This window comes from Bombina bombina, chromosome 7 (genome assembly GCF_027579735.1).
Source record: "Bombina bombina isolate aBomBom1 chromosome 7, aBomBom1.pri, whole genome shotgun sequence".
Taxonomy (NCBI): Eukaryota; Metazoa; Chordata; class Amphibia; order Anura; family Bombinatoridae; genus Bombina; species Bombina bombina.
The window spans coordinates 271,726,725-271,748,345 of NC_069505.1; the positions used below are offsets into that span (position 1 = coordinate 271,726,725).

At 36.3% G+C, this 21,621-nt stretch overlaps 1 protein-coding gene across 1 annotated transcript in view; it reads left to right on the top strand.

Moving 5' to 3' along the window:
- Positions 1-12,847: 12,847 nt before the first annotated feature.
- The window catches only part of SUSD3 (sushi domain containing 3), a 234,593-nt gene continuing 225,819 nt past the window's right edge, over positions 12,848-21,621 (top strand). The window contains exon 1 of the mRNA XM_053689362.1: positions 12,848-13,071. Coding sequence (XP_053545337.1) covers positions 12,987-13,071 — 85 coding nt within the window. The 5' untranslated portion in view covers positions 12,848-12,986. The remainder of the gene's footprint in view (positions 13,072-21,621) is intronic.

Consider the following 21,621-nt stretch of genomic DNA (forward strand, 5'->3'; position numbering starts at 1 on the left):
GGCGGCGATGTGGGGGGACCTCGGTTTAGGGGTACATAGGTAGTTTATGGGTGTTAGTGTACTTTAGAGCACAGTAGTTAAGAGCTTTATGAACCGGCGTTAGCCCAGAAAGCTCTTAACTACTGACTTTTTTCTGCGGCTGGAGTTTTGTCGTTAGATTTCTAACACTCACTTCAGACACGACTCTAAATACCGGAGTTAGAAAGATCCCATTGAAAAGATAGGATACGCAATTGACGTAAGGGGATCTGCGGTATGGGAAAGTCGCGGCTGAAAAGTGAGCGTTAGACCCTTTCCTGACTGACTCCAAATACCGGCGGTAGCCTAAAATCAGCGTTAGGAGCCTCTAACGCTGGTTTTCACGGCTACCCCTAAACTCTAAATCTAGGCCATAGTTATTCTATCCAATTCCAATGCAGCAAAGTTCCTATGTGAATTTAAAGGGACAGTCTAGTCAAAATGAAACTTTCATGATTCAGATAGGATGTGTAATTTTAAGCAATTTTCAAATGTACTTTTATCACCTATTTTGCTTTGTTCTCTTGGTATTCTTAGTTAAAAGCTAAACCTAAGAGGTTCATATGCTAATTTCTAAGCCCTTAAAGGCCGCCTCTTCTCTCAGGGCATTTTGACAGTTTTTCACCACTAGAGGGTGTTAGTTCATGTGCTCACGCACGTGAAGTTCCAGGGAGCCAGCACTGATTGACTAAAATGCATGTCTGTCAAAAGAACTGAAATAAGGGGCAGTTTGCAGAGGCTTAGATACAAGATAATCACAGAAATAAAAAGTGTATTAATATAACTGTGTTGGTTATGCAAAACTAGGGAATGGGTAATAAAGGGATAATCTATCTTTTAAAACAATAAAAAATCTGTTGTAGACTGTTCCTTTAACTATGTATTTAATATCTACTTTAGGCCTCAATCACAATCGTTCTGATATCTGCTCACAATAACCTATTGTTATCCTTATAACTGCTAAAGGGACAGTCAACACCACAACATAGTTATAATATTACAGGTTAAAACTTTTACCTCTGTGATTACCTTGTATCTATGCCTCTGCAAACTGCCCAATTATATCAGTTCTTTTGACAGATTTGCATTTTGGCAAATCAGTGCTGGCTTATAAACAACTCCACGGGAGTGAGCACAATGTTATCTATATAGCATTTATGAATTAGTGCCCTCGAGTGGTGAAAAAATGTCAAAATGCTTTCAGATTAGAGGCGACCTTCAGGTCTAAGATATTAGCATTATAGCATATGATATTAACATATGAACCTCCTATGTTTAGCTTTCAACTAAGAATATCAAGAGAACAAAGCAAAATTGGTGATAAAAGTAAATTGGAAAGTTGTTTAAAATCACATGCCCTATTTGAATCATGAACGTTTATTTTAGACTTGACTGTCCCTTTAAACAATATGAATGCCAATTGTGTATAGGCATGATAGGTATTAGACGTGGGCATTCGCTTTGTTACCATACGAATGACGAATAAGGTGACTGTACGTAGAGTTTGTCTCTTTTTGTAGTCAGATTTATTTTTGTGAAAGTGCAATACACTAAGATCTGGATTTACACACAGCTTAGTGTGTTGCACTTTCACAAGAAAGAATCTGGCTCCGAAAAGAGTCAAACTTCACGAACAGTCGCTTTATTCCACATTTGTATAGTAACAACAAAGCATCTGAATGTCTGTGTCTAATAAATATACTGGGATAGGTATATTTGTTCAATGATTATATTGACACCTTAGTTATTTAAACTTATTTGCTTTCCATTTGTTCCAATCATTGATTGAGAAAGCTCTGTTCTCTGGTTTGGTGAGATTTACATGTAAAATGGTCTTTAAAACCTGTTGAAAAAACTGTTTAGAAAATGGATTGTGACTGCTGAAAACTTTTTGATTCCATGTTAAATGGACAGACTACTCCAGAATGTTAATGTTTAAAAAGATAGATAATCCCTTTATTACCCATTCCCCAGTTTTATATAACCAACGTGGTTATATTAAAGGGATAGTAAAGTCCAAATTAAACTTTCATGATTCATGTAGGGCATGTAATGTTAAACAACTTTCTAATTTACTTTTATCACCAAATTTGCTTTGTTCTTTTGTTATTCTTAGTTGAAAGATAAACCTAGGTAGGCTCATATGCTAATTTCTAATCCATTGAAGGCCGCTTTTTATCTGAATGCATTTGACAGTTTTTCACATCTAGAGGGGGTCAATTCATGTGTTTTATATTAGATATTATTGTGCTCATGCAGATGAAGTTATGTAAGAAACAGCACAAATTGCCTGAAATGCAAGTCCATCAAAAGATCTGAGATAAGGGGGCAGAGGTTTATATACAAGGTAATTACAAAGGTAAAATGTATATTTCTATAACAGTGTTGGTTTTGCAAAACTGGGGAATGGTAAATAAAGGGATTATCTATCTTTTTTAAAAATAATACATTTTTTGGTGTTTACTATCCCTTTAATACACTTTTACCTCTGTGACTACCTGGAATCTTAACCTCTGTAGACTGCCCCCTTATCTCAGTTCTTCTGACAGACTTGCATTTTAGTCAATTGGTGCTGACCCATAAATAACTCCACAGGAGGCGAAACAGGCAGCCGCCTTTGGGTGCTTCCAACAGGGGGGTGCTGAGAGCAGGAAATTGGGAGGTGGATCCACTTGCGCCGCGTGAGGGAAAATGTTTCCAATGCGGCTACCTGTAGTGCAGAGACATCGTTAAGTTGTGCCTACAATTTTCAAGCTATGTGCGTGTTGGGGTTTGCGCTAAGCTTATGTGTCCAGTCTGAGCGGGAAATCAGGAGGTGGATGCCTGGTGCTGCGTGACTGAATGATGCCAGGACCGGTACTAGAAGTGAAGAGGTAGGAGAGCGGGGGTTTGGGGACAGGCAGAGCACAAAGGTCATAAGAACCGGTCGCCACGTGGCTGCATGTGACATCAAAGTGAGCTATTTAGTGACATAGCAAGGGCCAACGGAGGTACTGATATAATCTAGTGGCAACTTCAACTTAGCATGTGATAGTGAGGTGGCATTGGCACTTACCCCCAGGCGGCTAAAGTGTTGAGACAGAGCAGAGGAGGACAGTGAGTCAAAAGTGCATTGTCTGACATTCGCATTGGTAACCCCACAATTTCATTAAAGACACAACAAAATCAGTCATGACTCACTTTATTTAAATATATTGGCCTTTTTTATTAGAACTGGCTGTGTATATCATATATGTAGGGGATGCCAGATTTTGTTTTTTTTCTGTCTTGGCAGGGTTAAGGTTAAAGTAAACACATAACTACATAGAAACTTTGTGAGAGAATACAATGCAGAATCATATATAACAATACAATAATAAAATGCTCTAATAACAAAGTGCATTGTATTCTCTCACAAATTCTTCCATGTAATTATGTTTAAGTATGTTTACTTTAACCCCTGCAAAGAAATAAAAAAAATAAAAAAACAGCGTCCAAACAACTATTCACCTGGAAACTGCTTGGTTGATTGAATTTGCGTTTAAGTTACTGTAAAAAAACATATATCAACAGTTAGCAAAAATGAACTAACTTTACCACAGTTTTGGAACTGCCAAGTTAGACCAACCTCCTAAACAAGTTACTGAAGCTCAAGCAATAATGCAACAATAAAATGTTCTCTTTTTTGTTGTTGTTGCACTTTTATATTTCTTTTAGTAGGCATCATTTAAATAGTAATTTAGGTCCTAATAATGAAAGTGTTTGCCATTGGTATGTAGAATATATGTTTGCTTTTTTTTGGTGGGGGATTAAGAGGGGGGGTCAAAATGCACCTTCGTCTGTGTAGACAAAAATCCTTGCACTGACCCTGCACATAAACTAGTGCTGTTTAGCTGTGAAAAACTGTAAAAATGCATTGAGATAAGAGGCGGCCTTCAACGGTTTAGAAATTAGCATACAAGCCTACCTAGGTTTAGCTTTCAAAAAGAATACCAAAGGAACAAATACATTTGATGATAAAAGTAAATTGGAAAGTTGTTTAAAATTGAATTGCATGCCTTATCTGAATGAGAGTTTATTTTTGACTATACTGTCCCTTTAACTACAGAGGGTTTTTTTTTAGCAAGCCAAAATTGTCCCCCCAGCTCTAAGGAGCAAAGCAAGTGCCCTTTAAAAAAAGAAAAGAAGAAACAAGCTTTATTTATTAAGCAGTTTCCATGGTGACTTTTTTTGGACATTCATGTTAGAAGGACAATGAACCCATGTTGCATTTAAAAGGGTATTAAGGATATTTCCACAATAAAAATGTCAGACTGTATTTACCATGAAAATGTTGCCATGGTGATATTGTGACAGCCATTATACCTTCACCATATTATCACTGCAGACACAAAATCTTTAAAAAGTGCTGCATATAGAAATATTTTAAGATATTAAGCGCCCTGCCTCATATATGAAACATTTCCACCTTTGAAAGTGACCAGCAATTCCAATTAAGACATTTTCATCAAATAATATTGTACTTCTCAACAGCTATATTTTTTGACCCCAGTATAAGTGGGGGTACCAGGTTTGAGATAACCAGTCTGTAGGTGTGGCCTGTGTGATCTGTGATGGTGCTTGGATGTTCATAGACAGGGGTTTTGTCAGTCTAGGTTTTTATGAGAAGGGAGGGAGGAATATTGCTCCAAAATTGAGAGAATTCTACATATTGCAGGAAGATTAGGATCTCTGCAAGATCACAAATTACAGGTAAAACTGTTTAGTGCTACTTGGCAACAACATTTTAAAACACAATAAATTCAAGAAAATAAGTTGTGGATTGTTACATTTCATCACTGAAAATTCTAAAGTGCATCCATTCTGATAGCAACACATGTTAAACATTTGAGAGTAAGCAAAACTTACATTGAAATCTTTCTTTATATGTAATAATACGGAAAGTAAGCTGCTTGGTGCTACTACAGAAGAATGGTTACAACTTAAGTTACAAGTCAACCTGCTACTGTTTTCTCCATCTTGTACTTGCATGTCTAGTCAAAGCAGTTTTAACATTTTACAAGTGCTGGTCAGTGAAGCTCTGTATCTTCACACTGGGAGCCGCCATTTTTGCCCTCAATCACAGAAGCACTGCCCCTTCACAGATCAGTGATATTGTTGTCTTCTTGACAAGCTGTAGTGTTCACTTCACTTTAGAGTGTACAATACAGAGCTGGAGATTTACATTTTTGAATGACTGCATTCTCTATTTTATTTCTGAGTGCTTTTGAATATTTGTTTTTTTTTTTTTTTGTTTTTTTTTAAATGTTTATTTATTATTGACGTACACACAGTCATCTCATTACAAACTATGTGTCAGGGATGCAAACAGTGTTCTTTACAGAGATGAGACAAGTATTATCAAATCTTAAAGCATTTAAGCAAACAACAATCATTTTTAAACGAAAAAAGACAAAACTTAAATATAGCAGATACAATGGTGTCCCTAGGGTCTCTGTATTAGTAGTATGTGGCAGAAAAGTATAGGCTATGTATCACGAAATTTTTGAATTTTCCTGTAGAATGTATGAGGCTAATCTCTGTGAGAATATAAATACATATATACCTGTCCTAGAACAGGTTAAACATACTTTTTAATGGTGTCAATACGAGGGGGGTGCAGGAACGAAGAAAGGTAGAGGGAGAGGAGAGAAAAAAAAAAAAAAAAAAAAAGCGAAGAAAGAGAGGGCACCGAGGAAAAGAATCTACAGTGCCCCCCAACCCTCTCTGCTCTCTCTCTAATCGGCCCAAAATGCTGGGTATCTGCCCGCGTTAATCAATTCAAGAATGTAAGCCGATTGGCTAAGAGGCTTAATTAATTGCTGCTGTGCCAGTGGAGTAAGTGACAATATTACTACACCCCATTTATCTAGGAATCTCTTTATGTGGGCCTCATTGTACTTAGATATTGCATATTGTTCCACCATACATTGTTTCAATACTTCTTTTTTAAATTTTATAAACGGAGGTAGGTGGGGGAGTTTCCAGGATGTCAGGATCACATTCCTAGCTAATAAAATTACGGTATTGATTAACTTATAATTCTTTTGCTGTTGTGAAAATTTAACTAAGAAAATGACCATTTGGGCCTCTAATCTTATTTCTGTGTCTAAGATTTTATTCAACCAAAAGTTAATTTTCAGCCAGAACTGTTGGACTTTAGGGCACAACCAGATGCAATGTAAGAGGTTTGCTTGTTGGGCCTGACAAATCCAGCATCCGATAATTTTTCTATACCATTTAGATAATTTGTCGGGGGTGATATATGTCGCATAAATCATTTTTAAATGCCGTTCTCGCCATGCTAGGGCATTTCCTGTTTTATTCAACAGGTTCAGGCTCACTTGAATTTGTTGAGGCCTAAGCTCTGGAAAATTATTACTCCAAATAGCTACTATTTTCTCCAGTTGGGCCTCATGTTTGGAAATCGTCATCAAACGATAGAATGGAGAGATTGACGAAGCCCCACTGTTATATTGATTCATTAGGCTCCTTAACGGAGCATATGTCCAATTAGAGCCAAATTTAAGTTTGAGATCTGTGATGTAGTGCTTTATTTGCAAATACGCAAAGTGATCAGATTGGGGAAGCTCAAATTCTACTCTGATGTCAAGGAATGATCTAATTATTATATTAGAAGTAATTAATTGTTTTATGGAGGTCAGCCCTTTCAGTTTCCATCTCTCAAAGACCTTATAAGTGAAACCTGGAGCAAATCCTGGGCATCCCTGAATTGGGAGATATTCCGAGACAAATGGAGATGTTCCTATTTCTACACAGAATTTCTGCCATGCCAGAATCACATTTTTAAAAGTCGGCATTTTAGCAATTACCGGTGGCAGTTGTGAAACTGGGCAGTGTAAAAGAGCTTTTAAGTTGAATGGGTGAACAAGGTTTGTCTCCCCAGCAAAGACAGTGAAAAGTTCTTTCTCTGAGATCCAGTCAGCCGCCAGTTTTGCTATTGAAGCAATATTGTAGTAGGTAATATTCGGGAAATCGAGGCCCGCCGACTCTTTGGAGAGTGTTAATGCATTTAATGCAATTCGGGGTCTCTTTCCTTTCCAGAGAAATTCACTAGATATTCGGTTAAATAATTTTATATCTACCTTATGTAAAAGGAAAGGTATATTTTGGAGAAGATATATTAACTTTGGTAAAAGTATGATTTTAATAAGCATAATACGTGCTGAAAGGGAGATAGGGAGAGGGGCCCAGTCTTTCAATTTCTGCTTACAGTAATTGAAGAATTTAACATAATTCAACTCATACCATTCTTGTGGGGAATTTGACATTGTTATTCCTAAATACTTTATTTGAGTGACCTCTCTAAATGGATGATCTAATACATGGAACGCCGTTCTATGTATCCACAGTAATTCAGATTTTTGAACATTGATTTTGTAACCAGAAAATGACGCAAATATTTGCACTGACTCTAATAGCTTAGGTAGGCTTTCTTTTAGACCAGATAAGAAAAGGAGTAAATTGTCAGCATACAAAGCTAAAACATATTTTTGTTTACCAATCTGGATGGCTTCTAACTGCTGCCTAAGGAGAATCGCCAGTGGTTCTAATGATATGTTGAAGAGGATAGGCGATAGGGGGCATCCCTGCCTAGTGCCTCTCTGTAAAATAAAACGCTCCGTGATAGAACCATTGATAAAAATTGCTGAAGAGGGATTGTTATAGATAGCTTTAATCAAATTTGTAAAATACCCCGAAAAGCCAAACTTTTCCAAGGCCGAAAAGAGATGGTCCCAACAGATAAAGTCGAAAGCCTTTTCGGCGTCGACTGTTAAGATGGCAGCATCTTTTTTTAACACTTTCTTATTACTCCGCAGGTAGTCCAGTACAAGCATAACCTTGCGGATATTTTTTGTCGGGCTTCTCCCCATCATGAAGCCAGCCTGATTGTCATGTATAATATTATTTAGGTGAGGAGCCAATCTTTTTGCAATTATGAACGTAAGTAATTTATAGTCAAAATTTAACAGGGAAATAGGTCGATATGAAGAGGGGATTTCAGGATCTTTTTCTTTTTTGAGAACTAAAGCTATGTTTGACGCCGCAAAATACTGAGAGCATGGCGTATCTGCGGAATAATAAGAATTAAATAGCTGATGTAGATTAGGAACTATTTGGTCTGCAAGGATCTTGTAGAATTCGGCTGGTAGCGAGTCGGGGCCGGGGGCTTTGTTAAATTTGGCAGCTTTAATACCAGTTAGAATTTCTTGTATAGAGATCGGAGCATTGAGTTGATTGATTATCTCTTGTGGCATTTTGGGGATCTTTACATTATCCCAAAACCTCTCTTTTAATTCTAGATTGGGAAGTTCAGCTTTGTAGAGATTTTTAAAAAAATCTGTGAACGTATGTTGAATGTCGTGATTGGAGGTAAATCTATTTTTCCCAGATCTAATTGCGGCAATATAATTGGAAGATCTCTTTTTAGTGATTTTAACAAGATATTTTGCTGCTTTCCCTGAGTAGCCACCATAAAGTGATTTCTTTCTTATATCTTCCGATATCATTTGTTGTTTAAGGAAGATATCCCTTTGTGTTTTTAAATTTGTGTATCTTTCTCCAAGATTTTTGGAGGGTACAGCTATGAACGCATTATATGCGTTCCTCACACTATTAGAGAGTTGAATTTCTTTCTGTAAGGATTTTTTTTTAAGGGCACACATATAAGCCTTAATATCCCCACGTAGCACAGCCTTTCCGGTCTCCCAGAGTATTTCTGTCTTATCTTTATAAGCATGGTTATAACTCTCAAATTCTCTCCATTTGTTGGCTAACCAGTTTTGAAAATGTAGGTTACTATGTAGATAATTGGGGAAAAAGAAATTATTATTCGGTCTAGGAGTAAGGGATTTAGAGTTAAATTCTATAGCTATAATCGCGTGGTCAGAAAGTACTATATCTTTAATGTCGGCCTTTACCTCCTTGCCACTTAAGTTTTCAGAAATTAGAAACATGTCTATGCGCGACAAAGCTTGATGTCCTTTAGATAGACATGTAAATGCTTTGACATCTGGGTTCAGACTTCTCCAGATGTCATATACACCTACTTTATGGCAGAATTTTTGTAATGTTCGTGTTTTCTTAACTCGCTTAGTACTTTTAGTTCTACTTAATCTATCTAAGTTAGGGTATGCTGTTAAGTTAAAGTCCCCTCCAATCACAATATTACGTCCTCTGTGTACTACTAATTCTAGTGCTAGTTCCTCCCAAAACCTAGCGTCAGGTTGGTTAGGGCCATAAATATTGCAGAGAATAAAAGAGATCTTCTCTATTTCAATGTCAAGGATTTGATAACGGGCCTCTGGGTCAATTTGGCTCTTATTTATTTTATATTTTAAATTTTTATTGATCAATATTGCCACTCCTTTCTTCCTGACCTGTGACGGGGCAGCTACCACCTCCCCCACCCATCTGGATTTGAGTTTATCAATTTCATGCCCTTTTAGGTGAATTTCTTGAAGCATAACAATATCGGGCTTATGAGATCCCAGTAATTTTAATACGGCTTTCCGTTTGATAGGGGAAGTAATTCCACCTACGTTCCAGGAAAGAATTTTAATCGACCCTATGCCCGATCCAAATTTACTAAGATGCTAAAAAACATTTTAAAACATACCATGATTTTATAAAGTACCAAGAGACCGCAAGCCTGTAAAATGTATTAGAACGAGAGAGCAGAGGGGTGAAGAGGATGTAGAGGCATAATAAAAAAAAAAAAAAAAAAAAAAAGAGAAAGGGAACCCCCCCGTTTACATACCGATAATAAGAATACATCTTTACACACATACTCTTGAAAAGACCTTCTTTTCAACAATAATTTTACAGTAAAAAAATCACTCATAATCAAAACATAAAATGACTTCAAGCAGTCAAACCAATCCTTAACATTTAAGGGATACCATTATCTAAATAGAACTTCTGAGCCTCTGCAGTATTATTTAATATACTTGTTTGTCCCTCAATAATCATGATTAATCTTGCCGGGTAGACAAGCCTAACATTATAGTTTGCTTTCATAAGTCGAGAACAGAAGGGAGACATTTCTTTCCTCCTATTCGTAGTTTCGGAGAAAAAATCTTGGAAGATTAATACTTTTTGTTGATCTAATATTAGTGGGTTAGCTTTTCTGTAGTGTTTAAGAATATTAATCTTGTCCTGGAAGTTTAGCATTTTAACCAGTATGGGTCTGGGTCTAGTAATACCCTCAGAATTTTGGCGTAATGGACCCACTCTGTGAGCTCTTTCGATAATCATAGGCATCGGGGAGGCTGGCATTTTTAATAATTGGGGAAGTTTAACTGAAACAAAGGCAGCTAAATCTTGGTATTCTGTGGATTCGGGAAGACCAATAATTCTTAAATTATTCCGACGCGAGCGGTCCTCTAGGTCCTCTAATTTAGCTTGTAACAAAGCTATTTGAGACTCGGATTCTTTGTTAGACTGCTCACATTTATGTAATCTATCTTCAGAGTCTGAGATTCGGGTCTCAATTTCCTCCAGTCGGGCTGTGAATTGCCTCACTTCCAGGACAATATTATTTATATCTTGTTTAATTTCTTGTTTAACAACATCCAATTGCGGGGAAATCATCCTTGAAATCTGCTCGACTAATTCAGAAAAATCAAAATTTGGGCCTATACCATTATATTGTTCTTGTGCACCTACTAGGGAGCTCTCGGATAGCTTAGCAGATTTCTTGTCTTTATGTTTGGGTGGCATGGCCGGTGATGTTTGTTTATGTAGTGTAACAAATCTATCCATGTATGTTGAAATTATTGCTCAAGCTAAGAAGGGAAGAAATATAAAAAATAAGAGGAGGGGGGAAAAAAAAAAAAAAAAAAAAAATTGAAAATGTGAGAAGTATCTCAAGCTTTTGAATATTTGTTATGTCATTGTTGAAGGGATGGTAAGGTCAGAATTTTCTATTTGTTTTTATACAGCATTAATCTCTTGAAAATGTTTACCAAATACAAATCTCAGCCTCAGAGGCGTAACTAGAAACCAGAGGGCACAGGTGCAAGAATCTAAAAGCTCCCCCCCCCTCAAAAAAAGGTGAATTTGATACATATCTTTTTATTATTATTTTTTAACCTTTAACACAGAAAAAAAAAATGTGCATCAGATTACGTCTGCAAAAGGAGGCACCCTGTGCCCACAGTCTGTGAGATGGTCTGACCCCCTATTATTACTGTATATAGTGACACTGTTTAACCCACCAGTACTGTATATAATGAGTTAGTGACACAGTCTGTAATCTGCCGGTGAGATGGCTGGCCTGACCCTACCTGCCCCAGTACTTTATAAAGTAACCACAGTAGTCTGTGACATGGTCCAGCCCCCGTACTGTATATAGTGGTACTGTTTAGTGACACTGTTTACCCCCCACCCCTCCCCCATGCTGTAGTAACAAAGGTCTGTAATTTGCTGGTTCCACAAACACACACACACACACATATACATGCATAAATACACACACAGTCACATACATACATACATACACACACACATGCAGAAATACACACACAGTCACATACATACACACACATAGTTACATGCATAAATACACACACAGTCACATACATACATACATACACACACACATGCAGAAATACACACACAGTCACATACATACACACATACATGCATAAATAAACACACACAGTCACATACATACATACACACATACACACACACACATACATGCATAGTCACACACAGTCACATACATACATACACACATACACATGCACATGCATGCATAAATACACACACAGTCACATACATATCGCACATACACACACATACATGCATATATACACACAGAGTCACATACATACATACATACACACACATACATGCATAAATACATACAGAGTCACATACATACATACACACATGCATAAATACACACACAGTCACATACATACATACACACATACATGCATAGATACACACACAGTCACATACATACACACATACACCCACATACATGCATAAATACACAGAGAGTCACATAATATCAATCAAAAGTCAATGAGTACCAGCACCTTTTTTTGAATACCAGAACCTTTTCTTTTACAAAAAAAGCACTGCATACACACACAGAGACAAACACCAATGGGTAAAACAGAAAAAACTAACCCCTGAGCTCCTGCACAGTTTTGTACAATACTGAAGTCATAAAATCCCTAGTTTGTAATCTACTGTACCTTTAAAAGTTGATAAATAATATCCTGCCATTCAGCAGCTAAAACTCTGCTGTATTGTTGTTTATTATTAATATATACAGACAGCACAGTGTGATGTTTGTGCATATCATCATTTATAATATAATATTAGATTAGATTGTGGCAGATTGTCCATTTATTGATCAATAAACAAAACCTGACACACAACCTGGTTCATTTTCTGTTCTTCCACTTCTGTAAATAAAAATGTTAGAGGAAGTGACATTTCCCTGAGCATCAACCATCAAAGGCAGCAACATGCCTAAATCACACTCCTATCACTGAGCTATATCTTTATGAGATTATGCCTCAAATAAAAAAAGGAAACAAACAGAGAAGCAATGCCCCCAAGTGGCCTGCAGAGGGCATAATTAGGTAGTACCTCCCTGCAGCACACATACAACTGTGCACACACAGAACTGCTCACAGATGCAAAGATTTAAGCAAATATTTCACTCCTTAACTGTTTCTGTGCATTTTAGATTACAGATTAATGACATAGAAGAACGTGATCTGGGCCAGCCTGTCCCTCCAGTCATTATGCATTCAGAAAGGAGCTTGATGGATCATTAAACCTCTTAAAGAACTGGAGATCAAGGCAGATAGGCAGCTACCCTACTGTACTGTATACCCTGCAGCTTCTGTCTCACCTGTTTTTATTTTCCTTCCTGTATGTTATTGGAACCTAGGATTTAACAAATGTATCCTTCTACAGCCTCAGTATTGGACCTCTCAAGGACTATTCTGGTCACAGAGGGAAGGAACAACTTGTACAATCGCACAGGTAAGGAGCAGGCTGTCTCTCTGCAAGAATTGCTGAAACTGCTAAATGTAATTCCCTAGCATGTGTCTAAGTCAGATGCCCTATATTTCTCCCAGGATATGAAGATGGGATTACAACTGCATTGAAATACCAGATTCCCATAATCTTTCCATATTTTCATGGCTTCCAAAAACTGTACTTGTGTATATAGAGTGGCATATTGAAATTAGCTCATTTTTATGTCCCCTTTTCATGCCCATAATTAAATGGTTAAAAGCTAAACTTTAATAGCATATCCTGTCAGTGACAATATAGTGAACTTGGCAACTATACTGTGTTATCTTATTAAGTATCTTTTTATTTATTATGATTTTAGATGTATTAAAGTGACATTCCAGCCAAAATTGGAATCCACATGGATCCATTTCAGTTTAGAAGTATTTTTGTAATTTACATGTATTAGCAAAAATGCTTCTAATAAAAGCTATAGCTGTTTCAAAAGTGTATTTAAGTATGCACCGTGCACCAGCATTTTAAACACAGCACTTGCACAGAAAGTCTAAGGTCCTTGTACCATCTGGTAATGACTCAATTTGTTAATTGCTGACATGATACAAGCCCTACTGGTATTGTGAGCAGGTGTTGTATTTACAATGCTGGTGCACTGAGAATATCTAGCTATGCTTCAAGTGCACGTGCAGAGAAAAATGTTAACAGTGATAACTCTTACTAGAAGCGTTTTTGCCAATACTTGTATATTGCAAATATGTTTCTATTCAAAATGTAATTCATTTATGTGCATTTAAATTTTGACTGGAATGTCCCTTTAAGTAATACTGGCAAACACAGACTAAATTGAAGTGACACAATTAGAACAATTAGAATATATTTGAACATATTAATTTAAAATACAATATTTTCCTATCTATTTCATTTTAAGTGTAAATACTTATCTAACCCATCAAAGTTCACAATGATTAATTCTCTTTGCATACCTTTCACCATTAAAGGGATTTTGATGTCATGTGCATATTGTATATCAGAAATTAACCTAATGCTCTATATGCAAAATAAATGTGTAAAAAACATTTAAAGCTATAAGCCTGTCTGGGGGCAATTACAAATAGTGATTTTCAGAGGCAAATGACAGTAAAAGCAACCAATTAAAATTAAATGTACAGTTTCTTATTCTTATTATTATAATTATGCAAATATATATATTTTAGTGTGCATAACATTTTCAATGTATTGTACCTTTAACTTACACCTGATTGATGGGTTTTTTTTTACTGTTATTGTGTTAAATTTCTGAAATAACATTACCCTTCATAAGACAAACTGTAGTGAACAGCAATCCTTGGTAAATCCTCTGTGTTACCCAGTTATAAACACACTAATTTTTCCCTATGGACATATCCAAAGAGCATTACGGGTTCTGACTTTAGATGGAATAATCGTAATACCCTTATTCCTTCTAATATTTTAGTTTCATTCAAGTAAGGTTAATAAATGATTACAATGTTTGTGGAACATATGTGTTAGTTTATACCAACAGTGATTTTATTATGTTCTTAACAATATCTATAAATAGGGAAGCAATTTGAAATATGTGTTTGAATGTATCTTTTTTTGTTAGTTTGTATTCTACTGTAATTCTATTTTATCTTTGTTTTCAAAGCTCTAATATGTGTGAATTCAATAGGTCCACTAGTCGTGTCTGATTACTTTAATGCTTTACAGTTGCAGGTGCTGTGTTCTTTCTGCTTTGTGTTGAAGTTTTACAGATTTCATTGTTCATAACTTAGCACTTGCACAATTGTAATAGTATTGTGTTTTCATTAAAGGGATGTAAAGGTGCGAAAGAAAATATCCTAATACACAGTTATGTTACTTGAATTTAACTATGTATTTAACCCTTGCAAAACTAGCTCCCAGTTGTGATTTGCTGCCCCTGAACCTACCTAAGTATAGTTTTCAATAAAGGATACCAAGAGAATTAAAGGGACAGTCAAGTCAAAATTAAACTTTCATGACTCAGATAGGGCATGCCATTTTAATCAAATTTTCAATTTACTTTTATCATCATATTTGCTTTGTTCTCTTGGTAATCTTTGTTGAAAGTTAAACCTAGGTAGGCTCATTTGCTAATGTATTAGCCCTTGAAGGCCACCACTTTTATGCAGATAACATTGTGCTCACTCCTGTGGTGTTAATTATGAGTCAGCAATGATTGGCTAAAATACAATTCTGTCAAAAGAACTGAACCACAGAGGTAAAAAGTATATTAATAAACCATGATGGTTATGCAAAACTGTTGAATGTGTAATTAAGGGATTATCTATTTTTTCAAACAATTACAAATTTAAGTACACTGTGTCCCTTTGTCAATTGTAATAATAGAAGGAAATAGAAAACGCTGTTAGAATTGCATGCTTTGTCTTAATCGTGAAAGTTTAATATATACACATCCTAGTTGTAAGTCTTGCTTTAAAAGCATGGGAATGAAGTGTATACCCGAACACTGCATTTTTTAAATCCCGGCAAAAACACTGAATGTGTAGTTTTATTATTTAAATCCCGGCAAAAACACTGAATGTGTAGTTTTATTATTTAAATCCCGGCAAAAACACTGAATGTGTAGTTTTATTATTTAAATCCCGGCAAAAACACTGAATGTGTTGGATCATCTATAGAAACTTTTTAAAATCAGTTTGTAACTGTAAAGCTTTGTTACCCACTAGAGAGTTTCAAAAATACTATGTATTCCTTTGCCAGCCCTTATGAGGATACAACTAGTGAGTCAATAAAAAGCAGGCATACATGTGTATACTCCAGTCATTGGTCAATTCTTATCTGGAGCAGAATGTGGGTGTTCGTAGAGTGCGACTCTGGCTATGGGTTCGATTTATTTTTTTCCAATACTGGAAAAATGGAAATGGACATTTTTGTTTTTGTTAATAAAGTGATCACAATATTTAAGGGTCAAACACAGCCAAGACTGAAAACTCACACTATATGTAATCTCAATTTTCTCACAAAAGTACTCTGTACTACCAATAAGATTCTGTTCAATGAAATCCAAAAAGGATTAATAGAATTTATGTGTCTGTTTTGCAGTTGGATAGAGTGGGGTTGCAATGTGTTAAATAATTTGAATGCCATTTATATGTGCTTGTTTGATCAACAATGTTTGGAAAACTTTTAATATTTTAAAAGTAATCTTTTATTTATTTTATTTCATTAAAGGGATATGAAACCCATATTTTTATTCTTTCATGATTCATTCACATAGATCAGCAATTTTAAGCAACTTTCTAATTTACTCCTACTATCAAATTTTCTTTGTTCTCTTGGTATCTTGAAAGCAGGAATCTAATCTTATGAGGTGGCCCATTTTTGGTACAGCACTCTGGGTAGGGCTTGCCGATTGGTGGCTACATTGGGCCAGCTACTAGGCTTACATTCCTGATTTTCAATATATATATTCAAACCAAAGGTAAAGTAGTTATACAGACAGTCTGTAATGGCAGCACGCCAATATCTGATTTGTTTTGCACATGGGCACATGCGCTTCCTATATATATATATATATATATATATATATATATATATATATATATATATATATATGTATATATATATATATATACACATACACACATTATGGAACTAAGTATATATACAGTATATATATATATATATATATATATATATATATATACACAGTATATATATATATATAGCTATATATATATATATAATATATATATATATATATATATATATATATATACACTGTATATATACTTAGTTCCATAATGTGTGTATGTGTGTATATATATATATATATATATATATATATATGTGTATGTGTGTCTATATATATATATATATATATATATGTGTGTGTGTGTAAAGTGTTTATGGTTAAGTTTTATTAAAATTGTATTTTAAAGAACTAAATGAAGAACTCAACTACCTGAGCTCAAGTGATAGCCAACATAAATGTTATTGTATGACCCCTTAGAAGTCTATTATATGAGGGATTTAACGCACCAGCACTATCTATCATGCAGATGTTAGCGTGCACTAGACTATCATTTAAGAAATAGGAAATAATGTTGTACTTGTTGTAATATGAGCACAAAAATAGACCTGGTATTGATTGCACTTGAGCGATGTTAACGCACAATAGCGATACTATTTTTGCCATGTCCCTTTAAAAAACAAAACTTCATTATTAATCTATTCACAGCATGAAAAGCATTATAAAGAGCTCCCAAAATCTACAGTCTATGGCCTGGTTTCTCAACAGCCGGACCACAGCCCTGTTACCTGTACCGAGCTGTGACAACCCCACTGGTGGGCTGCAACCCAACATTCCCCCGCTCCACACTCTGACAGGCATTCCACTTCATACATAAGGAATACCGGCCAGGCCTTTCACAGTGCTATTGTGCATGCCCGATTGTGCTCTGTGCACGCGTAGTGGCAGTTCAGTGGGAGAGTGTGGGGCAAAGAGCAGATGGGATCCGACCTGGACACCACAGGTATGTGTATGATACCTGTCCACTGACCCCAATGAATGCTCTGACACCTATAAAAGTATATATTTTCTTCCCCTACTGACATAAGTGCAATTTTCATTGCATAATAAATGTGTGTTCATGGTGCTGTATATTTAATAAAGTTGGAAAAGTATACACAAATAAAACTTCCCATACAGATGGGTACTCACAAACTCACAAATAAAACCTCAATCAAATGAGGTAAGGAAAACACTGTTTAAAATAGTTAAAGATGTCCGACTGTAGCTGTTACACAGGCAATGCTGCTTCATACAGTTTAAAACAACGTTCATATCAATCCGCTCAAAAGTAGCTCCGGAGTGAACGCAGCAATTGGGTACCAGGGCTAATAGAGGCACCCTAGACCCTCCAGGGACAATATATGTCTCAGTTACTCTTTGGTATATGCACCAGCTGCTCAAAGAAAGCGCAGTTTGTTGCTTCGGCGTATCATAGAAACATAGATATTGACGGCAGATAAGAGCGATAGGCCCAGCAAGTCTGCCTGATATTACCTAACAGTATAAACTTATCTAGTTCATAGGATAGCCTTATACTCGTCCCAGGCAATTTTAAAGTCCCCCACATTGTTTGTCATTACTACCTCTTGAGGAAGTATATTCCATAAATCAACCACTCCTGAATCTACTACCCTTCAGCTTGAGATCATGACCCCTTGTTCTTGAATTTTCCATTTTATGTAAAATACCCACAGCCTCAGTTTTACTAAGCCCTTTAACGTACTTGAAAGTTGCTATCATATCACCTCTGTTCCTTCTCTCCTCTAAGCTATACATATTTAGGTCATTGAGCCTATCCTGGTAAGTTTTATTTTTTAGACCATGTACCATTTTGGTAGCCCTCCTTTGCACAGATTCAAGTTTGTTAATATCCTTCTGAAGATATGGCCTCCAGAACTGCACACAATACTCAAGATGAGGCCTAACTAATGATCTATAAAGTGGCATAAGAACCTTACTATTTCTGCTGCAAATACCTCTACCAATACATCCAAGCATTCTGCTAGCCTTACTTGCTGCATTACTACATTGTTTACTAAGTTTTAAATCATCTGAAATAAAAATTCCCAAGTCCTGTTCCTCATCTGTAACAGTCAGTAAAGTGTTATTGAGTCTGTAATTAACATTTGGATTTTTCTTCCCTAAATGCATTATTTTACACTGTGTTAAACTTTAGATCCCAGTCGTTTGTCTAATCCTCCAATTGTTGTATATCACTTCTCATTTTGTCTACCCCCCTGGAACATCCACTCAAATGTTTCTATCATCTGCAAACAGACATACTTTCCCCTGTAGTCATTTGCTGATATCACAGATAAATATGTTAAACAAAGCAGGCCCCAGAACTGACCCCTGAGGAACACCACTAGTAACAGCCCCCTCTGCTGAATGAACTCCATTTACTAAGACACTTTGTTTTCTGTCCTTAAAAGGATAGTATACTCTCATTTTCATATAACTGCATGTAATAGACACTACTATAAAGAATAAGATGCACAGATACTAATATAAAAATCCAGTATAAAACGGTTTAAAAACTTACTTAGAAGCTCTCAGTTTAGCTCTGTTGAAAAGGTAGCTGGAAAGCCCACTGCAAGTGGGAAATAAGACACTCCGCCCTCCCCCTTCTTTTGCATATGAAAATACCATTTTCACAAGCAGGAGCAAGCTGGAGTAGGTAGCTGACAGTATTCTCATAAAACTTTGGGGCTTGGTTAGGAGTCTGAAAATCAGAGAAATGTTTTTTAAAAATAAGCAAAACTATACATTTTTTTAAAAAAAAACTGTATGGGCTATATAAATAGATCATCTACAAAACATTTATGCAAAGAAAAAATGAGTGTATAATGTCCCTTTAAGCCAGTATTCCACCCGTTCACAATTTTTGAGTCTAGACCAAGGAGATACAGTTTGTGAATTAGTTTATTGTGTGAAATCTAGATATGCTGCATCACCCTTGTCTAATACTTGTATTACATAATCAAAGAAGTCAATTAGATTAGTCTGACATGATCTCCCTGAAGTAATATTATGCTGATTTTGGTCCTCTAAATTGTTTGTCTTTATGTAAGTCATAATTCTTTCTTTTAAGTGGCTTTCCATTAATGTCCCTACTACTGAAGTTAAACTAACTGTCCTGAAGTTACCAGATTCTTCCCTACTGCCCTTTTTATGAAGAGGTATTACATTTGCTATTCTCCAATCATCTGGGACAGCTCCTGTTAATAGTGACTGATTAAACAGATCAGTTAATGGGACAGTTAGCACTGATCGAAGTCCTTACACCATGATGTAAGGTGGGTGTAGCCTAACGCGTTTCACAGACAATATCCGCTTTATTGTCTTGGAAGCCTCTGACAAAGCGGATATTGTGATATATGCTGATGTGCTACTAGACATTGTTTTAGCACCCTGAACAGATGCTAATTTGGGAATCCAGCTGTTTTACTATATTATTATTATTATTATCGGTTATTTGTAGAGTGCAAACAGATTCCGCAGCGCTAACAGATTCCGCAGCGCTAATGCCCTTTCTGGGAGCTGGATGCCATAGTGATTTCTGTAGCCTGAGGGGAGCTTACTGGACAGCTCTGAGGACGCAGCACGCCTGCATTGCACTTATATTTAGTGCATCCTACACATGTGAGTGAGCCTTTCTTATTCCTGTTGTCTTCATCCATTTTCCTAATATACTACACCTATGTTTTGTTTGTTAAAGGGACAGTCTACTCCAGAATTGTTATTGTTTAAAAAGATAAATAATCCGTTAATTACCCATTCCCTAGTTTTGTATAACCAACACGGTTATATTAATATACTTTTTACCTCTGTGATTACCTTGTATCTAATCCTTTGCAGACTGCCTCCTTTTTTCAGTTCTTTTGACAGACTTGCATTTTGCCAATCAGTGCCCTCTTACTTGTAAATTCACGGTCATGGTCATAATGTTATCTGTATGGCACATATGAACTTATGCCCTCTAGTTGTGCAAATTTGCTAAATGCATTGAAATAAGGGGCGGCCTTCAAGGTTTTAGAAATTAGCATATGAGCCTACCTAGGTTTAGCTTTCAACAAAGAATACCAAGGGAACAAAGCAACTTTGATAATAAAAGTGAATTAGAAAGTTGTTTAAAATTGCATTCCCTATCTGAATCATGAAAGTTTATTTTTGACTAGACTGTCCCTTTAAATCATTTAAATGCTTCTTGCATGTTGTCAGTATGGGTGGACTCTTCCCCACTTTTCTATAATTACATGGTCACTCAAAGTACTTGCACCTACCTTATTGGCCTAGCAAACTGGAACGATTGTGCGTGACTGTGAGATCAGTAATGTAGGCGCAAGCACTTTGACACACACTGTAGTGACCATGTTTGGACTTAGCATGCACAGAAACACGTCATGAAGACACATTCTCATTTAAAAGCTTCTCAGGCAGATACAATGTTGCAAGGATGTGGGTTCACGCTTTGCAGTTTCAGTAATGTTAAATCCAGTACAAGAAGATATTATAAGTAGTGATGTCGCGAACAGTTCGCCCGGAGAACAGTTCCCGGCGAACATAGCTTGTTCGCGTTTGCCGCTGCGGGCGAACATATGCAATGTTTGATTCGCCCCCTATTCTTTATCATTGAGTAAACTTTGACCTTGTATCTCACAGCCTGATGACACATTTCAGCCAATCAGCAGCAGACACTCCCTCACAGACCCTCCCAGCTTCTGGGCAGCAGCCATTTTAGATTCATTACGATCTTGCTTTCTTAGTGAGAGGAGGTTTAGTGTTGCTGCTGCTGACATTATAGGGAAATAGATAGCTAGGCTAGTGTATTTAGTGTCCAGTACAGTCCTGAAGGACTCATCTGATCTCTGCTGTAAGGACAGCGCCCCAAAAAGCCCTTTTTAGGGCTAGAACTTCAGTTTTTTTCAGTCTTTTGGTTAATTGCTCTGTGCCAGCCACCACTCATATCTGCTTAACAACAA